At 46.3% G+C, this 24,133-nt stretch overlaps 1 protein-coding gene across 1 annotated transcript in view; it reads right to left on the bottom strand.

Moving 5' to 3' along the window:
- Positions 1-24,133, bottom strand: part of GOT2 (glutamic-oxaloacetic transaminase 2) — a 29,744-nt gene extending 5,611 nt beyond the window's left edge. The window contains exons 1-6 of the mRNA XM_038754151.1: positions 24,018-24,133; positions 6,598-6,754; positions 5,381-5,509; positions 3,020-3,079; positions 2,053-2,214; positions 611-715 (exon numbers count right to left, since the gene is read on the bottom strand). Coding sequence (XP_038610079.1) covers positions 611-715; positions 2,053-2,214; positions 3,020-3,079; positions 5,381-5,509; positions 6,598-6,754; positions 24,018-24,100 — 696 coding nt within the window. The 5' untranslated portion in view covers positions 24,101-24,133. The remainder of the gene's footprint in view (positions 1-610; positions 716-2,052; positions 2,215-3,019; positions 3,080-5,380; positions 5,510-6,597; positions 6,755-24,017) is intronic.

The raw sequence follows: 24,133 nt of genomic DNA, 5'->3' as shown, positions 1-24,133 counted from the left end.
CAGAAGCAGCTTCTGGAGCACAAGCGAATGGCGATGACTCCCTTTGTCGCCACTGGGCATCAGAACTACGGCTGGCTGGTGCAGGGAGGTTGAGTCAGACAGAGAACCAGGGTAATCTCTGCGCTAAGGAAAACTGGAGCTAGGATGGAATGTGCTAAGAAGCCTCGCTCAAAGGAAGAACAAGAAACTACAAGTCAGGGTGTGTACGGGAGTCACAGGTTGTAACTGCGGGCCGTCTAGGACCTGCTTTCAAAATCTTTAAACCCTGCCCGGGGCCAGTCACTGAACACACTCTGAAAGGCTGACGAGCAAAGACTTGGAGTGAACACTGTATTTTCCAGGATACGCTCAAGTACGTTATGCATAGAAGGCTGTTGTACAGGAGGGTGAAAAGGTTTCTGAATTGTAGCAACTGAATGATGCACACTACATCTGAATGCAAATGAATGAAGCCTGGGGAAAATCCACTCCTCCAGAGCCACGCATCAATCAAATTAATGGCACAGTTCGGTGAATATGCCGTTTAAATTTTGAATACCGTGACTTGAGCGGCCGAGTTTTTAATACAGAGTGAACACAACCGAACCGCAGTCCATCCTGCCCATCTCACCTTCACCACAGCTGCTATCTCCTTCCACTGCTCGGGTCGAGGGTCCACTCCCGTGGGGTTGTGAGCGCAGGCATGCAGGAGAATGACACTCTGCTCCGGCATTTTCTAAGATTGTAAACGTAAAAAAGAATGGATGCTGCAGCTGGAGAACAATGAAGAGGTCAGGCTCTCCATGGACATATGGTATTTTACCCAGAGTCTAGAACATCAAAGAACTAGGCTACTCTCCTGTGTAACCCCAATGGGACAGAATCCCCCTCAGGGAGAGGTGCCAACTTTTCATTCTTAATGTGGACGCTGAAAGCGGATAGGGATTTTAGGAGGGTGAGGGGAGAAGGATGACGACGACTGAGGCATCGATGAGCTAATGGAAGCCACCGTTTTGAGTTTTTTCCAGCCTCGACAGGAACAGCTCAGGTCTTCTCGGAGATCTGGGACACACAAGGGTAGAAGTCCAGCTCAAACGGCCGTGAGATTCCCTAGCCCCCACCTTCCCAGATGCAGTGGGCATCTACAGAGAAGCAGCGTGGCTCATTGGAAAGAGCACGGGCTTTGGAGTCAGAGGTCATGGGTTCAAATCCCGGCTCTGCCAATTGTCAGCTGTGTGACTTTGGGCAAGTCACTTAACTTCTCTGGGCCTCAGTTACCTCATCTGTAAAATGGGGATTAAGACTGTGAGCCCCACGTGGGACAACCTGATCGCCCTGTATCCTCCCCAGCGCTTAGAACAGTGCTTTGCACATAGTAAGCGCTTAACAAATGCCATTAGTATTATCTACGCCCTCAGGATCGGGCACCGAGGTGGCACCAGAATCGGAAATCAGATGGCACTAACTTCTGGCACTAGTGTTTGAGGATGGCATGCTAAATCAGCCTCTGACCACATGAAAAGCAGCAAGACCTGGTAAATAGAGCACGGACCTGGGAGTGAGAAGGACCTGCGTTCTAATCCCCACTCTGCCATATCTCTGCTACGAGACCGTGGGCAAGTGACTTCACTTCTCTGTGCCTCAATCGCCTCATCTGTAAAGTGGGGATGAAGACTGTGAGCCCCATGTGGGTCAGGGACTGTGCCCAACGCAACTTGCTTGCATCCACCCCAGCGCTTAGGACAGTGGCTGCAACATAATAAGCACTTAACAAGTACCACAATTATTATTATTAATTTAGGCAGCCAGCCAACACCTGTTCAGGGGGCTATTCCCCTGTATTGCCGCCTCAGTCTCTACTTGGATGTTGGGGAGGGGAGGCTGGAATGGCAATAGGACTTGAAATGGAAGCTGCATTATGAGGACAGTTTTCTTTGGGAACCAGGAATCCTCCCCCACCCAGCAACTCCACCCTTTATATCAGAATTGGGAAGAAAATTGTGGCCCATGTTGACTCCAGATGGTTGAGCGCTTCCCTTTTCCTTAGGTTCACGCTCAAAACGCTCAGCTTACCGAAATGTCTTCTAGAGCTCCCGTGAAGTCAAAGCCACAAGTCTTTGGATCATAATAACGGTAGCCGTGCAGCTGCATGCCCGCATCCCTGAAGATGGGGGTGTGATTGCCCCAGGATGGTTTAGGCAGAAACACATCCCGACTGAACTTGAAGAACCTTTGCTGAAGGGGAAGGAGGAAGAAAAAAAGATTTGAGATTTCTAGAGATCAGCTTTCCGATTCCATTATTAATGTTATCCTTATTAGAACGCACTTTGGTAAAACTTGACTTTGAAAAGTAGCTCCGGGCTACTGAGCCATCCCACCAATGTGGTTCTTTCTCCATACTATCCTGGGGATCCCAACCTGCCTGGCTGAAGCTGGCGAGGGGCAAGAGGGAGTAATAGAGATGGACACATGGGAAGTGGCAGTAGCTGCAATGTTAAAATGTTTTAACCACAATTTTAAAGGCAGTGGCTGCTCTGACTATTGGGCTCGGGACAGTGAGGAGCCTGAAGAAGGCTCTTTCAACCACAATGCCTTGGTGCTCTTATTTTGCTCACAGGTGTATTCATTTTTTCTTTCCGTGCTCTTCCTGAACAACCAGCTCCCACGTCTAGATTGTGAACTTCCTGAGAGGACTTTGTGATTTTTATTGTCACCTTCTCCAGCACTTAACACGATGCTTTACACAGAGAAAGCACCCAATAAATACCACTGAAGGAATTAAAACCAAAGTTACAGCTTTCTTCATTTCCGTTCCAAAGTAACTTGAAAGGGATTTGTTTTCGAAAACCAACTGCTGCATCCTGCGGCCTTCTTCCAACTTCTGTGGGGTACTTTTATAAACTTTCATACTTTCACAGGATGAAACGTGACAACTACCATAGGAACAAAGGCAACTAGAAATACACTATTTGGTCTCCACTGCAAAATTGGGCTTCATTTTCCCCTCATCAAACCAAAAAAAGAGGGATTCTAGACTCACCAGAAAGCTGGCTCCAACCCTCAGAGCTCCAGTTCCAGAAATGGTCTGAACAGTGACATACTGAGGGAAAGACACACAGAAAATGACGGATAAGACAACTTCCAAATACTGAATTGACTTTTGGCAGGATGATTAAGGCCATGAAAAAAATCACTAATCACTAATTTCTCCCCTGTCTCCTGGGTGGTTTGAGAAAAACTTCACAGAACACAATTTCGGTGTCCTTGGAACATCCTACATAATAACTGGGAATAGGGAAGCAATAGCCTCTGGGCCTCAAATGTTTTCATTAAAAAAAAATTGAAGCATTCTGACAAGTATTGTCTCCTTTACTAGACTGTAGGCTCCCTGTGGGCCAGGAACATGTCTACCAACTATTATATTGTAGTTCAGTACAGTGCTCTGCACACAGAAAGTGCTTAGTAAAAACGACTGCCTGATTAGTATTTGAGAATAAACAATTAACATTACACAACTATCAATGACTGGGTTTAACAGCCTTTTTAAATCTGTGCTTTTCTTCTGGCGAACACATTTCCCTAAGCAATGAAGAGGGCTGATCTTTTTTGAAACCAAGCAGGGGAAATGCAATTCTCAAGACTTAGGGAAAGATGCCAAAAAGAAAAAAAAATTAAAATCTTCCTGCAGGATCAGTGAGCACTGATTTATATCGATGGGGATTAGGGAAAGATGCCGAAAAGAAAAAAATTAAAATCTTCCTGCAGGATCGGTGAGCACTGATTTATATCGACGAGGATTAGGGACAGATGCCGAAAAGAAAAAAATTAAAATCTTCCTGCAGGATCGGTGAGTACTGATTTATATCGATGAGAATTAGGGAAAGATGCCGAAAAGAAAACAATTAAAATCTTCCTGCAGGATCGGTGAGCACTGATTTATATAGATGAGAATTAGGGAAAGATGCCGAAAAGAAAAAAATTAAAATCTTCCTGCAGGATCGGTGAGCACTGATTTATATCGATGAGAATTAGGGAAAGATGCCGAAAAGAAAAAAATTAAAATCTTCCTGCAGGACCAGTGAGCACTGATTTATATAGATGAGAATTAGGGAAAGATGCCAAAAAGAAAAAAATTAAAATCTTCCTGCAGGATCGGTGAACACTGATTTATATCGATGAGGATTAGGGAAAGATGCAGAAAAGAAAAAAATTAAAATCTTCCTGCAGGATCAGTGAGCACTGATTTATATCGATGAGAATGGATCACTTATGGTGGCAAACTCTTGAGAAACAGATTAATACATAGACAATCCTTTGTAGCGTGAAGCATTTTTCTTTACGCATTTCCATCTCTTAAATAACAGAGAGCTGTCTGAGGGCAATCTATCCAGTTCCTCTAATTTCACCAGCTGAAAAATCTTTAAGCTTTGGGGGATTCAAAGAAGCCACTGCCATAAATACAAGGTATTTTTATTTTTTTAAAAACGGCCTCTCAACTATCCATTTCTTTGTCTCTTGCCTGGGGGGAAATTCAGTCATTGGATTAAATCAGTTCTGTGATCCATCAGTTACACTAGATGACATTGTTCCCTTGCAGTAAAATCTTGGCCGTAACTCCTTGGCAAGTTTCGCCCTTTTTTCATCGCAGAAATGCAAAGGGCTCGGGTGGGGTTGAGAGAGGTGAAAGTATCTGTCCTTCATCCTCCCCAGATTTCAGGGAGGAGGTCTAGCCAGCCCTCTGGAAGAGGGAACACAAAGGGGAGCAGAAGGAGGTGGCAGAAAAGCTGTGTCTGTAGGAAACCGAACTGTACTTTCCAAGCGCTTAGTACAGTGCTCTGCACACAGTAAGCGCTTAATATATACGACTGAATGAATGAATGAACCCTGCAGGTGTGGATGGGTGGTGTAGACCTGAGCTAATTGTGTCCCCAATTGTCCCTCCTTCAGTCAGGTGTGGCTGTCAGGGAGGCTGGGGTATAACTGATTATAAATGATCAGCTAGAAGCCCTGCCTGTGTGAAGGGAAGACAAACACAAGCCTGACGGCAGAAATTGAATCCCCAGCATGAAACGTTGCACTGCTTTTATACAAGTGATGATTCTCCTGGACCTACATTTGGTGTCTAAAATGAAAACCAGTAGGAAGTAGGCCCACCCTGAGAAAAAAAAAAAAAAAGAATGTAAACCAATGTCTAAATTAAAATGAAAACCAGTAGGAAGCAGGCCCATCCTGAAAAAAAAAAATGTAAACCAACACTTTTAGGACCCATGTGGGACAACACAAATCATTTCTATTAGGGGAAAATGAACAGAGTCTGCCCTATTTTTGGTTGCATTTTCTCGGTAGAGAACTAGAAAGGTGCCAAGGCGGCTGCTGGAATGAAGCCACACCCACGCCTTACCCGGCCACTTTTCAACACCTCGTTATTGTCACCCAGGGCCAATTCTGCTGAGGCCTTGCAAAATTCGGCCAGTCCCCCAATGGGAAGGTACTCTTTGTCCAAATTCTTGGCTGCGATCTGAGCCTCCGCCTGGAAAAAAGAACAGGCATGTTTAAATTCCACCTCTACCCGGGAACTCACTCTCTACAGAAAGTGTTCTATAACCAAAATAATGGGGGTAGGGGAAGAGGGAGGGTGTGCCATTTTCTTCTTTTAGTATTTCAGGAATCCTGTATCATACATAGGTTTCTCTCATGCACATATCACTACTCTGAAGTTGTTCTGATGAACAATGTAAAATTACTTGAACATGAAGAAAATACCTTCCTGAATTTCTCACACTTTTGTGGTAAGAGTTGGTCCTTATTTCAAGGAATTGTGTCCTGATACTAACTCCCTCTGCAGACTGGATCAGAATTCAAAGTTTAGGGTTGCATTATGTGAATCCAGACCATCTTCTTACGGTGTTTTTAAATTTCTAGGGTAAGTAAACTCTGATTCATGCCATCACGAAGGTCAGTACCCTGAGGTAGGGGAGAACAAAGTCCGGGGAAAATGGTCAACGTAGGCCTTGGGAGGGATTCCTGAATACACATTGATGCTACTTTTCTAGCAAGGTGAAAAAAAAAGTTGGGGAGGGGGCAATCAATCAATCAATCAATCAATCGTATTTATTGAGCGCTTACTATGTGCAGAGCACTGTACTAAGCGCTTGGGAAGTACAAATTGAAACCTCAAAATCATTCCAAACAAGCAAACTCCAAGTCAATTTAATTGCCGGAGTGGATTCTGTTCCTGGGGCAGCCCAAGGAAACACGAGCTGATTTACTTCAAGACAAGTTAGCAGAAATGACACCACTTCATATGAAGCCCTGGTAGTATAGAAATGGACGTAAAGTCCAGGCAAAAAAATTACAGGGGGAAACGGCCCACGCTACCCCATGACAGATCAGGGTAAAATGAGGTTCAAGTGATCAAAATGATCCCACTGATAGCACTTTCTCCCCTACGACCTTCTAACCCCCGCCCAGCTGGCCCTGGGCCATCTCCTAAGCAAGTCCGGGGTAGCAGTTCTCTGGCGGCAAAGTCCTTGACAAGTCCTCCTTGCCAGGCGACGCACATTCCCGGTAACGTTGTTTCAAGCCTAGACTTCACCAGCCAGGGCCGGGTGTCTTTACCTTCCGGACGCTGGGAAGAACGTACGGCTTTCCGTTATCATCCCGATAGGCCCCGACTCCCAGGTTCATCTTCTTGCTGTTGGTGTCCCGCTTAAAGGCTTCGGTGACTCCCAGGATCGGGTCCGGGGGCCCCATTTCTACGTGGGCCCACCAGGAGCTGGAGGAAAGAACACAGGTCCAGTTGACCAGAGTGAGAGTTTGTCAGCGATGGGGGATTTGCAGGAGTGCTAAGCCCGCGCGTTCGCCGTCCAAAAGGGACGGCTATCTTCTCCGTGGCATTCAAATGCACAAAATATAACGGGTGAAAGAGCTTTAAGTGCAATCTCGTTTACTGGGAGCCCCTTGACTGTCCTAATTTCAGGCTGACCCTATAGTGCACCCACCTTAAAATAGATTGGCCGCGATCAATGATACTTAGTGAGCGCTTACTGTGTGCAGAGCAGTCTATTAAGCACTTGGGAAAGTACAAGGCAAGAGAGTTGGCAGGCTAGATTTCTGTCCACGAGGAGGCTCAAGGACAGACCTCTCCCAGATTCTGGGATAACGGTGAAGGTATCTGAAAGGCCCAGGAAGTTCAATGATTCAGGGGAAGGCCATCAGGCCAGGGTAGGAGCACTTGTCCAGTCGTATTTATTGCGGGCTTATTGTGTGCACAGCCCTCAACTAGCTCTTGGGACAGTACAGTACAACACAGTTGGTAGACACATTCCCTGCCCACCAAGAGCTTACCGTCTAGAAGGGGAGACGGACGATAAATCATGGATAGGTACATTAAGTGCTGTGGGGCGAATATCAAGTGCATCATTGATGCAGAAGGGAGAGGGAATAGGGAAAAAGAGAGCTTAATCGGTGAAGCAGCATGGCGTAGTGGCTAGAACACGGGCTGGGAGTAAGGTCATGGGGTTCTGATCAGCGCTTAGAACAGTGCTTTGCACACAGAAAGCGCTTAACAAATACCATTATTATTATTATTATTATCCTGGCTCCACCACTTGTCTGCTCTGTGGCCTTAGGCAGGTCATTTCACTTCTCTGGGCCTCAGCTACCTCATCTGTTAAATGAGAATTAGGACTGTGAGCCCCATGTAGGACAGGGACTGCGTCCAATCTGACTTGCTTGTATCCAACCCAGCGCTTAGTACAGTGCCTGGCACACAGTATGCACTTAATACCAATTATTATTATTATTAAGGCCCCTTGGGTAGCAGAAACTCAGACCTTGGCCGTGGCCCCTTCTGGGGTTGGAGAGATCCTGCCTGGGAGCTGGTATGTTACTGCACATGTACTGGCAGAGCTAATAATAACCCATAATAATTGCAGTATTTGTTAAGTGCTTACTACGTGTCAGGCACTGTACTAACTGCCGGGGTGGATACAAGCAAATCGGGTTGGACGCAGTCCCTGTTCCACATGGGGCTCACAGTCTCAACCCCCATTTTACAGATGAGGTAACTGCGGCCCAGAGGGATGAAGTGACTTGCCCAAGGTCACATAGCAGACAAGCGTCAGAGCCGGGACTAGAACTCATTACCTCCCGATTCCCAGGTCTGTGGCTCTATCCACTATGCCACGCTGCTTCTTGTGCCCTGGTGACCACCAATCCAAGCGCTTAGTACAGTACTCTGCACACAGTAAGCGCTCAATAACTACGATTGATGAAATATGATTGAATGAATTCCACCATAGTATTAGGTCGGCCCAAAGTTCTAGACTGTGAGCCGGTTGGTGGGTAGGGACTGTCTCTATGTTGCCGATCTGTACTTCCCAAGCGCTTAGTACAGTGCTCTGCACACAGTAAACACTTAATATGGTTGAATGAATGAATGATCTCTTTCCGCAAAAAGATTTCTCCCCCTCCTTTTGTAAAGGAGACAAATTTTTTTCACCAAGTGTCCACGATGCTGCAAACTGTTGCAGACGATTCTTCCAGGACATGACAGACTATGAGCCAAGGGACAGGAGTGACATAAAAGGCGGCCAACAGCACGTGGACTACGTGTGTTCTCCCGCTGCACTCCAGCCAGCTGCTTTATAAAAATCCCATCTGCAGTCTCTCGGGCAACAGGCCAGTCTGCTCTTTCTCTGCCTCATCTTCAATGCCGCACCAATACGGGAAGGACCACCAGAAGGAGTACTCGGCATCTTGGAATGAAGTAAAGCGACGACAAACAGAATCAACTAATATTTACTGAGATCCCTGATTAGTCAGGCCCCCCCTAAGCCAATCCGTGGATCCTCCTGGCTGAGGGGATAACTGGAAGTGGGGAAAGGACGGGAAAGGACACCGTGACAGATGGAGCCGCTGCTCTAAGAGAAAGGGGCTCCTGCTGGGGGGAAGACTGATCCCTCAACAAGTCCCGTCAGAGCAGGGGAGGGGAATCTCCTGAGAGTGGCTGGCTGGCCCCCAGGCTGGCTACAGTCCAGTACTGTAGCCCCACGCTGTGTGCCCTGGGGCCTAGTGGCCACCACTTGGGTGTCCCTCTAGGAGTTGCCAGACCATAGCCAAGCCGCCCAGAAGACTGGGTACTGGGCTTGCTGTAATGGTTCTACCAGCCTTGGAGGCTTGGGGGTGCGCTCCCCGAATGCTGCCCCTTCTTCCTCCCCTTCCCCTCTAGGTTGGAGAAGGAGGTATGGAGTAGGAGCTGCGATGATCTCTGATCTCCCATCTGATGATCTCTGATCTCCCATCCTCGTGTCTCTCTCCACTTCAATCCATACTTCATGCTGCTGCCCAGATTATCTTTGTCCAGAAACGCTCTGGGCATATTACTTCCCGCCTCAATAATCTCCAGTGGCTACCAATCAATCTGCACATCAGGCAGAAACTCCTCACCCTGGGCTTCAAGGCTGTCCATCCCCTCGTCCCCTCCTACCTCCCCTCCCTTCTCTCCTTCTCCAGCCCAGCCCGCACCCTCCGCTCCTCCGCCGCTAATCTCCTCACCGTACCTCGTTCTCGCCTGTCCCGCCATCGACCCCCGGCCCACGTCCTCCCCCGGGCCCGGGATGCCCTCCCTCTGCCCATCCGCCAAGCTAGCTCTCTTCCTCCCTTCAAGGCCCTACTGAGAGCTCACCTCCTCCAGGAGGCCTTCCCAGACTGAGCCCCTTCCTTCCTCTCCCCCTCGTCCCCCTCTCCATCCCCCCATCTTACCTCCTTCCCTTCCCCACAGCACCTGTATATATGTATATATGTTTGTACACATTTATTACTCTACTGATTTATTTATTTTACTTGTACATATCTATTCTATTTATTTTATTTTGTTAGTATGTTTGGTTTTGTTCTCTGTCTCCCCCTTTTAGACTGTGAGCCCACTGTTGGGTAGGGACTGTCTCTATATGTTGCCAATTTGTACTTCCCAAGCGCTTAGTACAGTGCTCTGCACATAGTAAGCGCTCAATAAATACGATTGATGATGATGATGATGAGCCGGGCCCAACTCTATAGCCCCCTCTGCCCCTACAGAAGCGAAATCCGGCGTCAGGGCGTGCAAAACTTGCCTCCTGATCCTGGGTTGGGGAGAAGATGTGTGAATTTGAGGTGTCCCACCTTACACCTGGACCCACCTTCTCTCCTTCCCCAGCTGCTTTGGTTTGGGCAACTTCACTCTCAACCCTGCTGATAATAACAACAATAATAACTGTGGCATTTGTTAAGCACTTACTCCATGCCAAGCAGTGTTCTAAGCACTGGGACAGATACAAGGTAATCAATCAATCACTCATATTTATTGAGCACTTACTGTGTGCAGAGCACCGTACTAAGCGCTTGGGAAGTACAAAGTGGCAACATATAGAGAGAGTCCCTACCCAACAGTGGGCTCACAGTCTAGAAGAGGGAGACAGAGAACAAAACCAAACATATTAACAAAATAAAATAAATGGAATAGATATGTACAAGTAAAATAAATAGAGTAATAAATATGTACAAACATATATACATATATAAAGGTACTGTGGGGAAGGGAAGGAGGTAAGATGGGGGGATGGAGAAGGGGATGAGGGGGAGAGGAAGGAAGGGGCTCAGTCTGGGAAGGCCTCCTGGAGGAGGTGAGCTCTCAGTAGGGCCTTTGGGCAACTTCACTCTCAACCCTGCTAATAATAACAACAATAACAACTGTGGCATTTGTTAAGCACTTACTCCATGCCAAGCAGTGTTCTAAGCACTGGGACAGATACAAGGTAATCAGGTTGGACACAGTCCCTGTCCCACATAATAATAATAATAATGATGGCATTTATTAAGCGCTTACTATGTGCAAAGCACTGTTCTAAGCGCTGGCTCACAGTCTTAATTCCCATTTTATAGATGAAGTAACCGAGGCACCAAAAAGTGAAGTGACTTGCCCGAGGTCACCCAGCAGACGTACGGCAGAGTCAGAATTAGAACCCGCACCTTCTGAACCTCAGACCAGGGCTCTTTGGGGGGGAGGGAGAAGAAAAAAAAAAGGTGCTGTCTTTGGCACCCAGAAATGATTGGCACAGAAGCAAGCTCTAGCCAAATTAGAAGCAGCCCAAGGACCACCAGTGAAATGTGAGAGATTTTGAGGGGGGGATGTATCCAGCCCAATGCAAGTAAGCTTGGCTCGCTGCCAGCCTGGCCCCCTCAGACTTGAGAATTATGAGCAAGACCCAAATGGTGCAAGGCTCCAATTTCACCAGTGAAATTCCTCTGTAACGTGGGGGTCATCTTCTTGCAGAACCTGGTAAGGAAAAACTCACTACTACTCACTGTGTCTGAAACTGTACACATGCATTATAACCAATTCCTCAAAAATCTCCAGTGGCTACCAGTCAACCTACGCATCAAGGAAAAACTCCTCACTCTCGACTTCAAGGCTGTCCATCCCCTCGCCCCCTCCTACCTCACCTCCCTTCTCTCCTTCTCCAGCCCAGCCCGCACCCTCCGCTCCTCTGCCAATAACCTCCTCAGTTTACCTCGTTGTCGCCTGCCCCACTGTCGACCCCCGGCCCACGTCCTTCCACTGGCCTAGAATGCTCTCCCTCCGCACATCTTCCTCCCTTCAAAGCCCTACAGAGAGCTCACCTCCTCCAGGAGGCCTTCCCACACTAAGCCCCCTTTTTCCTCTCCTCCTCCCCCTCCCCTCTGCACCTGTATACATATTTGTACAGAGTTATTATTCTATTTATTTTACTTGTACGTATTTACTATCCTACTTATTTTGTTAATGATGTGCATCTAGCTTAACTTCTATTTATTCTGACTTGACACCTGTCCACATGTTTCGTTTTGTTGTCTGTCTCCCTCTTCTAGACTGTGAGCCCGTTGTTGGGTAGGGACCGTCTCTATATGTTGCCAATTTGCGCTTAGTACAGTGCTCTGCACACAGTAAGCGCTCAATAAATATGACAATGAATGAATGAACCATTTCTTTCAACAGTGCACTGTATCCCGACAGGCTCCAGTTGTTGGAAGAATGTTTTCTAACCCTGCTGTCCACATTCTAGTCATTTCGCAGTGTTAAAACATTTGCTCTGGCAAGAACTGAGTGTACTTCTTTATCCTCCCAGCGGGAAGGTGGACAAGGGACGTGAAAGGAGGAAATAGGTACATTTTTCTACTCTGCCCATTTTAGCAGATCTAGAGAGATGGTCAGGAGGGGGAGAAGTGGATATACGCAGTTAAAATGAAGTCTGGAGTTTCCCGGCCCATTAAACAAAAACCACTCTTGGAATCATTTTAGTCCAAGGGAAGAGTTGTAACGAAAGCTTTCATAAAGTGGAGGACATTTATACATTAACCCCAATTCCCCGCTGTCCTGAACAATGATGAGTTGACACTGAGGTCCTTTAAGTCGTGACAGTGCTTCTCATTTGGTGAGAACTCCCTGCGATCCTTCCTAATTTCATTTTATCATTTCATGAATAAGAATTTCACTATGAGCATGTTGGTGACCACTGTTATACACTAGTACCCCTTTATTAGTTGGCACAATGCTGAGCAGAAATCATAGCCTCAAGTAATAAGGGACCAAAATGCATTTTCACTGTGGGCAGGGAACATGTCTGCTAAGTCTTGTACTCTCACAAACTCTTAATACAGTACTTTGCAAATAGTAAGAACTCACTCAAATACCACTGATTGTTTTTTTCTACACTTTCTTTTCTAAAATTAAACACCCAAGGCTTTTTTGACTCTCTTCTACCCACCCAACACTAACAATGATAAATTTTACTAAGTGTAGTATCTATCACTGAAAGGCTATCTTAAATAAAACTATTGCAGCAGATCCTAGACACTCCCCAGAACTGAAAAATTCCTTGCTGATTCTTCAATTCAGCTGTACCAGAAAATAGCCATTGGTCTTATACAAAAATCCTTCCTCATCCTCATCTCTTCCTGGTGAATTATTTAACTGATCCACGTGAAAATAACTGAAGCCTCCTACTATTTTAACCTGTCCTAGTTTTCAATTCTTCTAATCTCATCTAACATTTTGGGATTACACCCAGTCCTCCCATAAATATGGGGACTGTGTTCTCGCAAACCCCAGGTTAGGCACTAATCCTGGCTCCGCCACTTGTCTGCTGTGTGACCCTGGACAAATAACTTCAGTTCTTTGTGCCTCAGTTCCCTCATCTGTAAAATGGGGATTAAAACTGTGGGCCCTAAATGGGACAAGAGCTGTGTCCAACCCGATTTGCTTGAATCCACCCAGCACTTAATACAGTGCCCGGCATATACTAAGCACTTAAATACCATAATTATTATTATTATTACACACATGTGTAACTGTTCTTTCTGACACTAACCAGGCTTGGGCTGTATCCCAGAAAGCTCACATTCAGAGCAAGCCTTTACTTCCCGCTCGCCTTCTAGTCAAAATGTGCAGTTAAATATGCTTTATGGTAGAACTGATGGAACTTTCTTCAACTCATTCTCTCCAACAAACACCTTTCGGCATGTGTACTTATATTTGTAGATATTTTCATGACGACAAGCGGGTTCATACAGGATAAATATTCTGTGCTGGGCAGCAGCATGGGAAAGAGTCGAAGGCGGAGACTCAGGTTTACTGTGCGGAAGAGGCAATGGTAAACCACTTTTGTATTGTTAACAAGAAAACTCTATGGATCCACTACTGGAACAATTGCAGGTGGAGTGTTCCGGAAGAGATGTGTCCATGGCATCACTATGCGTCAGAGACGACTTGCCAGCATAAGACAAGGCAAGGAGTTAATGTACACTTTTGTTTTTTGGATGCTGTGGGGTTGTTTTAGTATACCAAAACACTTAAAGCAACTACTCATCTGCTTGAGCCATGCCACAAGAGTTCACCAGATCATATTTCAAATTTCTTGCTTTGCAGATGAAGTATAAGATTAGTGACCTTATTAGTAAGCCAAAATTAGTGATCTTTCTGCCAAAGCCACTCCTCACGCAATTCCTCCTCAGTGCATGTGATATTTCAGTGTTAAAATTTCTGAGGTGGGACATTGCTCGTAGTGTTAATTTTTGCAGAATACTATAGTCTTATAAATGGGCCGCTCAAAAAAAAAAAACCCGCCAATATAGCACCTGTCAATCTTATTATAAGTATAATGGCTTTTGTTAGGCACTTAGGTGTCAAGCACTGTTCTAAGCACTGGGAGAAATACAAATTAATCAAATGAGACAGTCCCTATCCATATGGGGCTCACTGGTCTCCTCAGGGGAGAACAGACACTGAATCCCCATTTTACAGATGAGGAAATAAAGGCACAGAAGTTAAGTGACTTGCTCAAGGTCACACAGCAATCAATTGTATTTATTGAGCGCTTACTGTGTGCAAAGCACTGTACTAAGCGCTGCCACCGGCAGAGCTGGGATTGGAACCCCGGTCCGACTCTCAGGTCTGTTCACTAGACCAAGCTGCTCCTCAGTTGCCCTTTCCTAATATGCCAACTGGAGGGAAGTCTATTATTACGTGTTTATGTAATTCTCGCATATACATATAAATAGCAGGCAGGGAGCACTTCAAAAATTCAGAAGCAAAGCAAGAGTCCTTCCCACATCCACAAAGCTGATACTCAAAATCTGGCATGCTCTCATCCTGCCCTGCTGGACGGCACACTTACTTGACAAAGAAGCATCTGTCAGCATTAAGAGCAGCAGCATCGTTTATAATTTCAGGGCCAAAGTTGTAATTTTCCCCTCAGGAGAGAATGTCGTCATACGCCTTAAGCAGTAAGAAGGTTACTGTGTCTAAACATATCTCCAGGCCACCTGTTCCCATCTGATCTTCAGTACTGCCACAATGAAGGGGGAAGGGAACAGAAGCGCTTCAAATGCCAAGGACACAGTACGCAAGATTGCAATCTGGAAATGGGAGGGCTTCTTTTTGTGGACACTTGGGAGTAAAGCCCCCTTTTCAGGGACACTCATGAGCTTGGAGTGTTCAAAACTTTAACCTCCTACGGTTATTGTCGAGCAGGCCGATCAATCAGCTGACACATCAGTAAATACGAACCTATCTGCTATCAAGTCAAAAAGTAATCTATCATCTAAGACAAACTACCTGTGCACTAGTTCATTATTTAGTGGTTGTAACTGTATTTATTAAACATTTACCACAGCGAGGACAAAAAGAAGCAACCTCCTTGCTTAAAAACACACACGGGGAATAACATCTGCTCGGACTGAGTTTCTACGAGGGGTTGATTGGAAAGCGTCTACCCAAATGGGAAAAATTTGCTGCTGCATTCAGAGGACTTGAGGGGCAGGCTGGCACCTCAAGCAAAATGATCTTGCAAACATTTTCAATAAAATATCAGAAGAAATGGGTGGAAACAGTGGGTTAAGAGACTCATTACTACAGAGTATACCTGTCAATCAATGGCATTTCTTGAGCGCTTACGCTGTGCAGAGCACTGTTCAAAGCGCTTGGGAGAGTACAATACAAATTAGTGAACACATTTAGTTATAGGGGAGCTCAAAGAGGGCTTCCCTTCATGTCCCCACAGTCTTTCTCGAGGAGAGCTGTGACCACCCCACCCTCCTCCACGAGCTCTATGGCGGACGGAGAACCAGTTTCCCTCCTTACTCAGAACCAGGGAAAATCCTACACCCAAACTTCTTATTTATACTTTGGGTTTCCCATGCGGACGGATGGTGAATATAACAGAACTCTTAGACTGCTCCCGTTGTTCTCACCGTTCAATTGTGAGAACACAGAGCTTCCATATTTATAGGCTTTGGTAAACTCAAAAGCAGCACTTGTGGAGCAACGGCCACCCCAAAATGTGTTCTGGCAGATTGTTTACTCAATTTTCTATCTGGAAAACATGCTGGGAGTATAAACATATCATTATAAAACTCTTTAGATGCTAGAGTTATCAAATAAAACTATCTAAATGTAAATTTGTAAAGATCAGAATCAGCGTTGAAATAGCAAGTGACCCATGAAGATGGCCAGGTCAAACTCAATCGACATTTCCACATGCTACCTTGAAACAATGGGGCCCTTTTTGCTCAACTGAGATCGGTACACTTAGTTCTGCCACAACGTGTGTGTTCGGCTACAACGTTGTAAGGGAACGCTCTTCCCGCAAGGCAGGCCTGTTTTGGATATAGAGGGATGAGAGATCAGAATAGTTGTGCTCATTCTTGGGGCATCAGGAGTGGGGGAATAAAAAAATCCAGCGCTTAGAACAGTGCCTTGCACATAGTAAGCGCTTAATAAATGCCATCCAAAAAAAAAAAATACTACAGCACAAGCTTTCCTTAACGTGGCGCTTAGCAAAAAGTCAGCTCCCACATTTTAAGAAAATAGGGTGAACACATCATCTGGGGCCAGAAACAACCTGAAGAATTGGCTGGAAGTTGTTACTTACATTCCCACGTACTACAACCCTTCCAATATTTCAGGTTTTGTGGCAGGATCCTATAGCCCCAGACTCCACGTGGCTAGCCACCTGCCACTTCCTAAAACACTGGAAGAGCAGTAGGGAACTGCTAAATGCAGTTGACTGTGCTCTTGAGGCACAGACACAAAGCGATGGGCAAATAATTCTGAATCCATCTGCAGATTTTGCACAGCACCCTGGCCCGTCAACGACTCTGAAGGCAGGGTGGTGACCCTGGGGTATCAAGTCTACCGTCTACAAGACCGCTGTGTCCAACCTAATATAGGGCCGGGAGATCAGGACGTGCTACCAAGAGGTCCATCTAGATTATCGAGCAGTTTCATCTATTAACTAGACAACATCAAACGGCAGTCTGAGGTCTTGGGATGCAGTCGTCTTGAGCTCTGAGGCGTAGCTGATGGCCAGTGGCTCCAATGGGTGGGAAACTTGAGGAGAAATGAACAGAAGCGTGCCCAAGCAGCTGCTCCGTGGCAAAATAAAGACATAGCAATGGCTTGCTATGTAAAACCACTGTAAAAGAGAGACCGGCCATCAGGCGAGGACTTATGCTCCTTGAGCAATGGCTTCTTATACTGGGATAGTAGGAGGCAGGTTTGAAACAGGCCCTGCAAGCCACATGCCTACGAGTGCCCCAATGATCTCGCTTTGCATAAATACAGAATGTCACATTGGTTTTTGCAGCTAAAATTTCACCTGTGGATAAGCGCTCACCATCAGCAGCATCAGCTTGTTCTAGATAATCATCAAAAGACGCCGGGTGCTCTGTCATCCACATGAACTAATATAAACATCTGTTTCCCTGGGGTGCTTGTGGGGAGGGAAAGTGCTCTCATGCTCAAGTACTGTAGTACATGGGCAACGAGGAGCCACTGGGCCTCAATCCTGCCAAATGTGCAGTGGGGCAAGACTCTCTTACCTACATTTCTGAAATACTGTGAGGATAAAATGAAGCAACGCGTGACATCCTCAACTGGTTCTCCTTAGAGAAGCAGTGTGGCTCAGTGGAAAGAGCACGGGCTTTGGAGTCAGAGGTCATGGGTTCAAATCCTGGCTCCGCCAACTGTCAGCTGTGTGACTCTGGGCAAGTCACTTAACTTCTCTGGGCCTCAGTTACCTCACCTGTAAAATGGGGATTAAGATTGTGAGGCCCCCATGGGACAACCTGATCACCTTGTAACCTCCCCAACACTTATAACAGTGTTTTGCACATAGCAAGCACTTAATAAGTACCACTGTTATTATTTTGGCGAGCACTGGCAACGGATCAGTATTTGCTCTTGACCACTGATGTGAGTCCCTCTAAAGGAACCTGCATTAAGAGGTACTAGACATTTAGATAATCACAGTGTGTTCAGCCAGATTCACAAGTTCAGGGCCTAAGTCTCAATGTTTGGGGCCTTCTGTCCTGTATTTTTTTTTTAAAAGTGTTTGTTTTTTTAAAGAAGACAAAACAGGCCCAAAAGAATGCTAAAGATAAGTGGCAGGAGTTCCTGTTTCTTCAGATTCAGATCTTTTTCTGCAGGGGCTGAAGGAGAAAGGGTCACTGCCCCATTATCTGGAGAAGACCGAGCAGACAGTTGTGGCTCCTCCCTCCATTCTGCTGCTTCATCTTCACTAAGAGTATTTATCAGCAGTAGGCCTTCTTTTGTTTGCTGAGGCTTGTGTGGAACATGTAGTGGAAAGGGGTCTGATGCAGATCAGAGTGAATGGAAAAGATAATTCACCTACAGCTGGATCAAAAAATGCATGCTTTTCAAAATGGTCCAAAAGTTAAAAAAAAAAAAAAGCTTTCCTCTATTTTCTCTGACAAAATTAAGATCAGTCAGTCTGACATTCCCTATAAAGCTGGACACAATTAAATAAAAATTACATTTCCTCAGACACCACCATAACCAATTTGGTCTAAATGATTCACTAAGAATACTAAAAAAATAATTACATGCGGTCAAAGTCAACACTACCCTTCTCTAGAATTTTCAGGAGCTCTATCTTTCAATGGCGCTTAACTTTGATCAGTACTGCTACAATACCAAACGTATATTGGAGGCTTAATACTTTTTGATAACAATGACAACAGTGAAATAGAGAATAGTGATTACTACCGAAGCAGAGAACTGTAGAGGCCTAAAGCCTACAGAGTCATGTACTGGTGGGGAAAAATGAACATTACAGTACAATCTGCACAGCGGCTGACTGCAGTCTGTGCCGTTATCTGGATGTAAAATGAAACAAAGAGAAGTGAATACGGTATGTGTGAACCCAATCTAACTGGGGCACTAGGGAGAGATAAGTCATTCAACAGAATCTGTTACGGGACCAGTGAATTAAGCATAATATCCTGACCACTGAGGAGAATCTGGACAAGTCAGATTGAACCCATGCAAGTTCTAAATGATAGAATCCAGGTTGAATCAGGGTGAGAGGTCAGAAATGGGGATCCTCTCTTCAATGTTATCTGAATTGGTTTATTAGAGCTGAACCCACACAACATCCCTATACTTCTTGACAATGTTAGGTCATTTGGTCCAGGGGCACAGATTATCTTGGTAAAAAGTAACTTAACTGAAGTTCCACAGGCAGGTTCCATGCCTCCTACCACCAACCCTCTGCTAGAAAGTTTACTGGCCTAGTAAATTCCCATTGCTCAACCTTGTTCTCCTAAACTTTCACCTTTAGTTCACAACAGAATATAAAAAGCAAATAGCGAAGTCTCGTTTGGACTTTGGTTCTGAATCTCACTTGGTCATCGTTTTCAAGAATCAATTTTAAGCTTTCCAAAACATGTTTGGTTCTTTCATCAGAGATGACCAAAGAAAGCTCGCCCTCACTAATGCATTTCGTCAAATCCATGATATGCCAATTGCTTTTCTCCCCTTAGTACTTCCTAATTTTTCATTTTTCCTAGTTTTAGTGTAGTCTAAGATAACTTCTAGGCCTAAATTGTGGATCCTGTATGCACACTGAGGAAGACCTACTATTTCATATTAAAAATTACATTTTCTTAGCTGCTCGCATCATCTTTTACTCTCTTTATACTTTAATCTTCCTAATATTAGCTAAGCACCTAACAGATTATCAAAAAATTGGCTTCAGAGCATTTGGCCACATCTAAAGAACAAGGGATTAGTTAGACATAATTACTTTGGGATGCAAGAAAGTTTCCTTCTTCCAGCAGTTTTCTTCTTCTTCTGACAATACTCCCTTATCCCAATACTCCCCCAAACTTTAAAATATGAGTCTCAAATATCTGAAGTTGTTTAGAAAGAAAGGTGATGGAGGAAGAGACCAAAACGGAACAAAGTATTTCCAGAAATTAGGGCCCAAGGACTTCAAAGTACATGTTGTTTAGCTGACTCTTTCACACACAGTAAGCGCTCAATAAATACAAATGAATGACTACTCTCAGCCAATATTAGTGAGGGACCTGTTCATGTCTCCACACTAGAAGCCAGAAGCTCTGACTTTACCTCTTCTTCCCAGATGGAGGGTTTATTGGAGGCTTAATACTTTTTGATAACAATGACAACAGTGAAATAGAGAATAGTGATTACTACCGAAGCAGAGGACTGTAGAGGCCTAGGGCCTACAGAGTCATGTACGGGTGGGGAAAAATGAACATTACAGTAAAATCTGCACAGTGGCTGACTGCAGTCTGTGCCGTTATCTGGATGCAAAATGAAACAAAGGGAAGTGAATATGGTATGTGTGAACCCAATCTAACTGGGGCACTAAGGAGAAATAAGTCATTCAACAGAATCTATTATGGGACCAGTGAATTGTGGATTGTTTTGCTGATAAATATGTACCTTTATTTATTTTAAAGTCTGTCCCTGCCTCTACGCTGTAAGCTCATTGTGGTCAGGGGATGTGAAGCCAGACGTTCTAACTTTACACCTGCCTCCCAGTATGAAAGCTGGAAAGGACTGCTCCGCTGATAAATACATTTATCTATATTAATGTCGGTCTCCCCCTCTAGACTGTAAACTCCTTGTGGACAGAGAACACGTCTACCAACTCAGTTATACTCTGCTCTCTGTATACGGATAGCGTTCAATAATTACGACTGATTGATCACTAGCTTGTCTCAAAAGACTGTAAACTCGTGGTGGGTGGGGAAAGTCGCTTTATTGTTGTATTGTGCTTTTCCAAGTGCTTAGTACAGTGCTCTGCACACAGTAAGCACTCAAATACAATGGAACGAATGAATGATTGAAAGATGGAGGCCGCACGTTCTGGGGATGACTTGAAGCAGCATGGCTCAGTGGGTAGAGCCCGGGCCTGGGATTCAGAAGGTCATGGGTTCTAATCCCAGCTCCGCCACTCGTCTGCTGTGTGACCTTGGGCAAGTCACTTCACTGGGCCTCAGTTCCCTCATCTGTGAATTGGGGGCTCCACGTGGGACAGGGACTGCGTCCAACCCGATTGGCTTGTATCCACCCCCCAGCGCTTAGTACAGTGCCTGGCACACAATAAGCGCTTAACAAAAACCACAATTATTATATTATTATTCTGACTCTGGGATACCTCTGCTCTTTTGATTAGGTTTCTTAAACCCCAGCAGGGTGAGCCTGTGACTCCCGCTACCCTAAGGTCCTTCCTGCCTCCCCTCAGAGACTGAGAGCGAGGATGGGGTTGGCAGCTGCAGTCCTGGGATCAATCAGAAGCAACGTTGTCCAGTGGTTAGTGCACAGGCCCAGGCGTCAGAAGGACCTGGGTTCTAATCCCACCTCCACCACTTATCAGCTGGGTGACGTTGGGCATGTCACTTTACTAAAATAATGGTGGTATTTGTTGAGCGCTTACTACGTGCCAAGAACTGTTCTAAACACTGGGGTAGATACGAGGTAATGAGGTTGCCCACGTGGGGCTCGCAGTCTCAATTCCCATTTTATAGATGAGGGAACTGAGGCACAGAGAGGTTAAGCGACTTGCCCAAGGTCACACAGCTGACAAGCGGCGGAGTTGGGATTAGAACCCACGATCTCTGACTCCCGGGCTCTTCATTCATTCAATCGCATTTATTGAGCACTTACTGTGTGCAGAGCACTGTACTAAGTGCTTGGGAAGTACAAGTTGGCACTTAGTGGCTCTTGACACTAAGCCACGCTGCTTTCCCATGAGACAGTTACCTCAACTGTTAAATAGGATTAAGACTGTGGGGCACGGGCATGTATTTACCTCAGCGCTTAGTAGAGTACCTACAACGTAGTAAGCGCTTAATAAATAGAAAAGCAGCGTGGCTCAGTGGAAAGAGCCCAGGCTTGGGAGTCAGAGGCCATGGGTTCTAATCCCACCTCCGCCACTTGTCAGCTGGGTGACTTTGGGCAAGTCACTTCACTTCTCTGGGCCTCAGTTCCCTCATCTGCAAAATGGGGATGAAGACTGGGAGCCCCACGCGGGACAACCTTATCACCTTGTATCCCCCCCAGAGCTTAGAACATTGCTTTGCACACAGTAAGCACTTAAAAAATACCATCATTATTAGAGAAGCAGCGTGGCTCGGCACAAAGAGGCCCGGGCTTGGGAGTCAGAGGCCATGGGTTCTAATCCCGACTCTGCCACTATCAATCAATCATATTTATTGAGCGTTTACTGTGTGCAGAGCACTGTACTAAGTGCTTGGGAAATACAAGTTGGCAACATACAGAGACGGTCCCTACCCAACAGTGGGCTCACAGTCTAGAAGGGGAAGACAGAGAACAAAACAAAACATATTAACAAAATAAAATAAATAGGAGTCAGCTGTGTGACTTTGGGCAAGTCCACTTCTCTGGGACTCAGTATCCTCATCTGTAAAATGGGGATGAAGACTGTGAGCCTCCCTGTGGGACAACCCGATCACTTTGTAACCTCCCCAGCGCTTAGAACAGTGCTTTGCACATAGTAAGCGCTTAATAAATGCCATTATTATTATTATTCTAGACTGTGAGCCCACTGTTAGGTAGGGACCCTCTCTATATGTTGCCAACTTGTACTTCCCAAGCGCTTAGTACAGTGCTCCGCACACAGTACACAATCAATACGATTGAATGAATGGCCTGTAATAATAATAATAGTGGCATTTATTAAGCGCTTACTATGTGCAAAGCACTGTTCTAAGCGCTGGGGAGGTTACAAGGTGATCAGGTTGTCCCACCGGGGGGCTCACAGTCTTCATCCCCATTTTACAGAGGAGGGAACTGAGGCCCAGAGAAGTGAAGTGACTTCCCCAAAGTCACACAGCTGACAAGTGGCGGAGCCGGGATTCGAACCCATGACCTCTGACTCCAAAGCCCGTGGCTCAGTGGAAAGTGCACGGGCTTTGGAGTCAGAGGTCATCATCATCAATCGTATTTATTGAGCGCTTACTGTGTGCAGAGCACTGTACTAAGCGCTTGGGAAGTACAAGTTGGCAACATATAGAGACGGTCCCTACCCAACAGTGGGTTCACAGTCTAAAAGGGGGAGACAGAGAACAAAACCAGACATACTAACAAAATAAAATAAATAGAATAGACACGTACAAGTAAAATACAGTAATAAATATGTACAAGCATATCTACATATATACAGGTGCTGTGGGGAAGGGAAGGAGGTAAGATGTGGGGGATGGAGAGGGGGAGAGGAAGGAAGGGGCTCAGTCTGGGAAGGCCTCCTGGAGGAGGTGAGCTCTCAGTAGGGCCTTGACTGGGTCACTTAACTTCTCTGTGCCTCAATTCCCTCATCTGTAAAATGGGGGTGAAGACTGTGAGCCCCCCGTGGGACAACCTGATCTCCTTGTAACCTCCCCAGCGCTTAGAACGGTGCTTTGCACATACTACGCGCTTAACAAATGCCATCATCATTATTACTATTATTATTTCCACTAATTCACGCTGCTTCCCCTGTAATAATAATAATAATAATAACGGCATTTATTAAGCGCTTACTCTGTGCAAAGCACCGTTCTAAGCGCTGGGGAGGTAACAAGGTGATCAGGTGGTCCCACGAGGGGCTCACCGTCTTAATCCCCATTTTACAGATGAGGGAACTGAGGCACAGTGGGGTGGCTGAGGGCAGGGGCTGTCACTCTTTATTGGTGGATGGAGGTCGTGGTGGGCAGGGATTGTCGCTGTTTATTGTTGCATGGTACTTTGGGGGGCGCTCAGCACAGTGTTCCCCACATAGTAGGCGCTTAATAAATAGGACTCAGTGAAGGACTGAGGGCAGGGGCCTGTCCCCCGGCCTCCACAGGCCCTGAGGGGAGGCCGCCTAACCGGAAGTGCAGGCCGCCGCCCCGCGCGCATGCGCCCAACCGCCCGCCCGCTCGCGCCGCCAAGGGCAAGCGCGCGCGCCAGCCCCGGATTGGCCCGCCCCCTCCCCGGCCTCAGCCAATCCGGTTGGAGCTCTCTCCCTCTCTCCCCCCCCCCCCCGCTTCGCGCCGGAAGCCGCTACCCCACAGGCACGGGGGCCGCGGAGGGTCAAACTTCCCTCCCCTCTCCAGCTTCGTGTCGGCAATAGAGGGGGCGGGCGCCACGACCTCCCCCCCCCCCGCCCACCTAGGCTGAGGTTCCCGGGGTGGCCCCTCGCCCCCCGTACCTGGCTCGGGCCGAGGCGGCGGCCAGGCAGGGGTGGTACTGGGCCAGGCCGCACAGCAGCCGGCTGGACTGCAGCAGAGCCATGGCGAGCGGAGGACAGGGAAGGCGGGCAGGAGG

This window comes from Tachyglossus aculeatus, chromosome 11 (assembly GCF_015852505.1).
Source record: "Tachyglossus aculeatus isolate mTacAcu1 chromosome 11, mTacAcu1.pri, whole genome shotgun sequence".
Taxonomy (NCBI): Eukaryota; Metazoa; Chordata; class Mammalia; order Monotremata; family Tachyglossidae; genus Tachyglossus; species Tachyglossus aculeatus.
The sequence above is the reverse complement of the archived record's forward strand: the minus strand, read 5'-3'. Positions and strand labels throughout refer to the sequence as shown.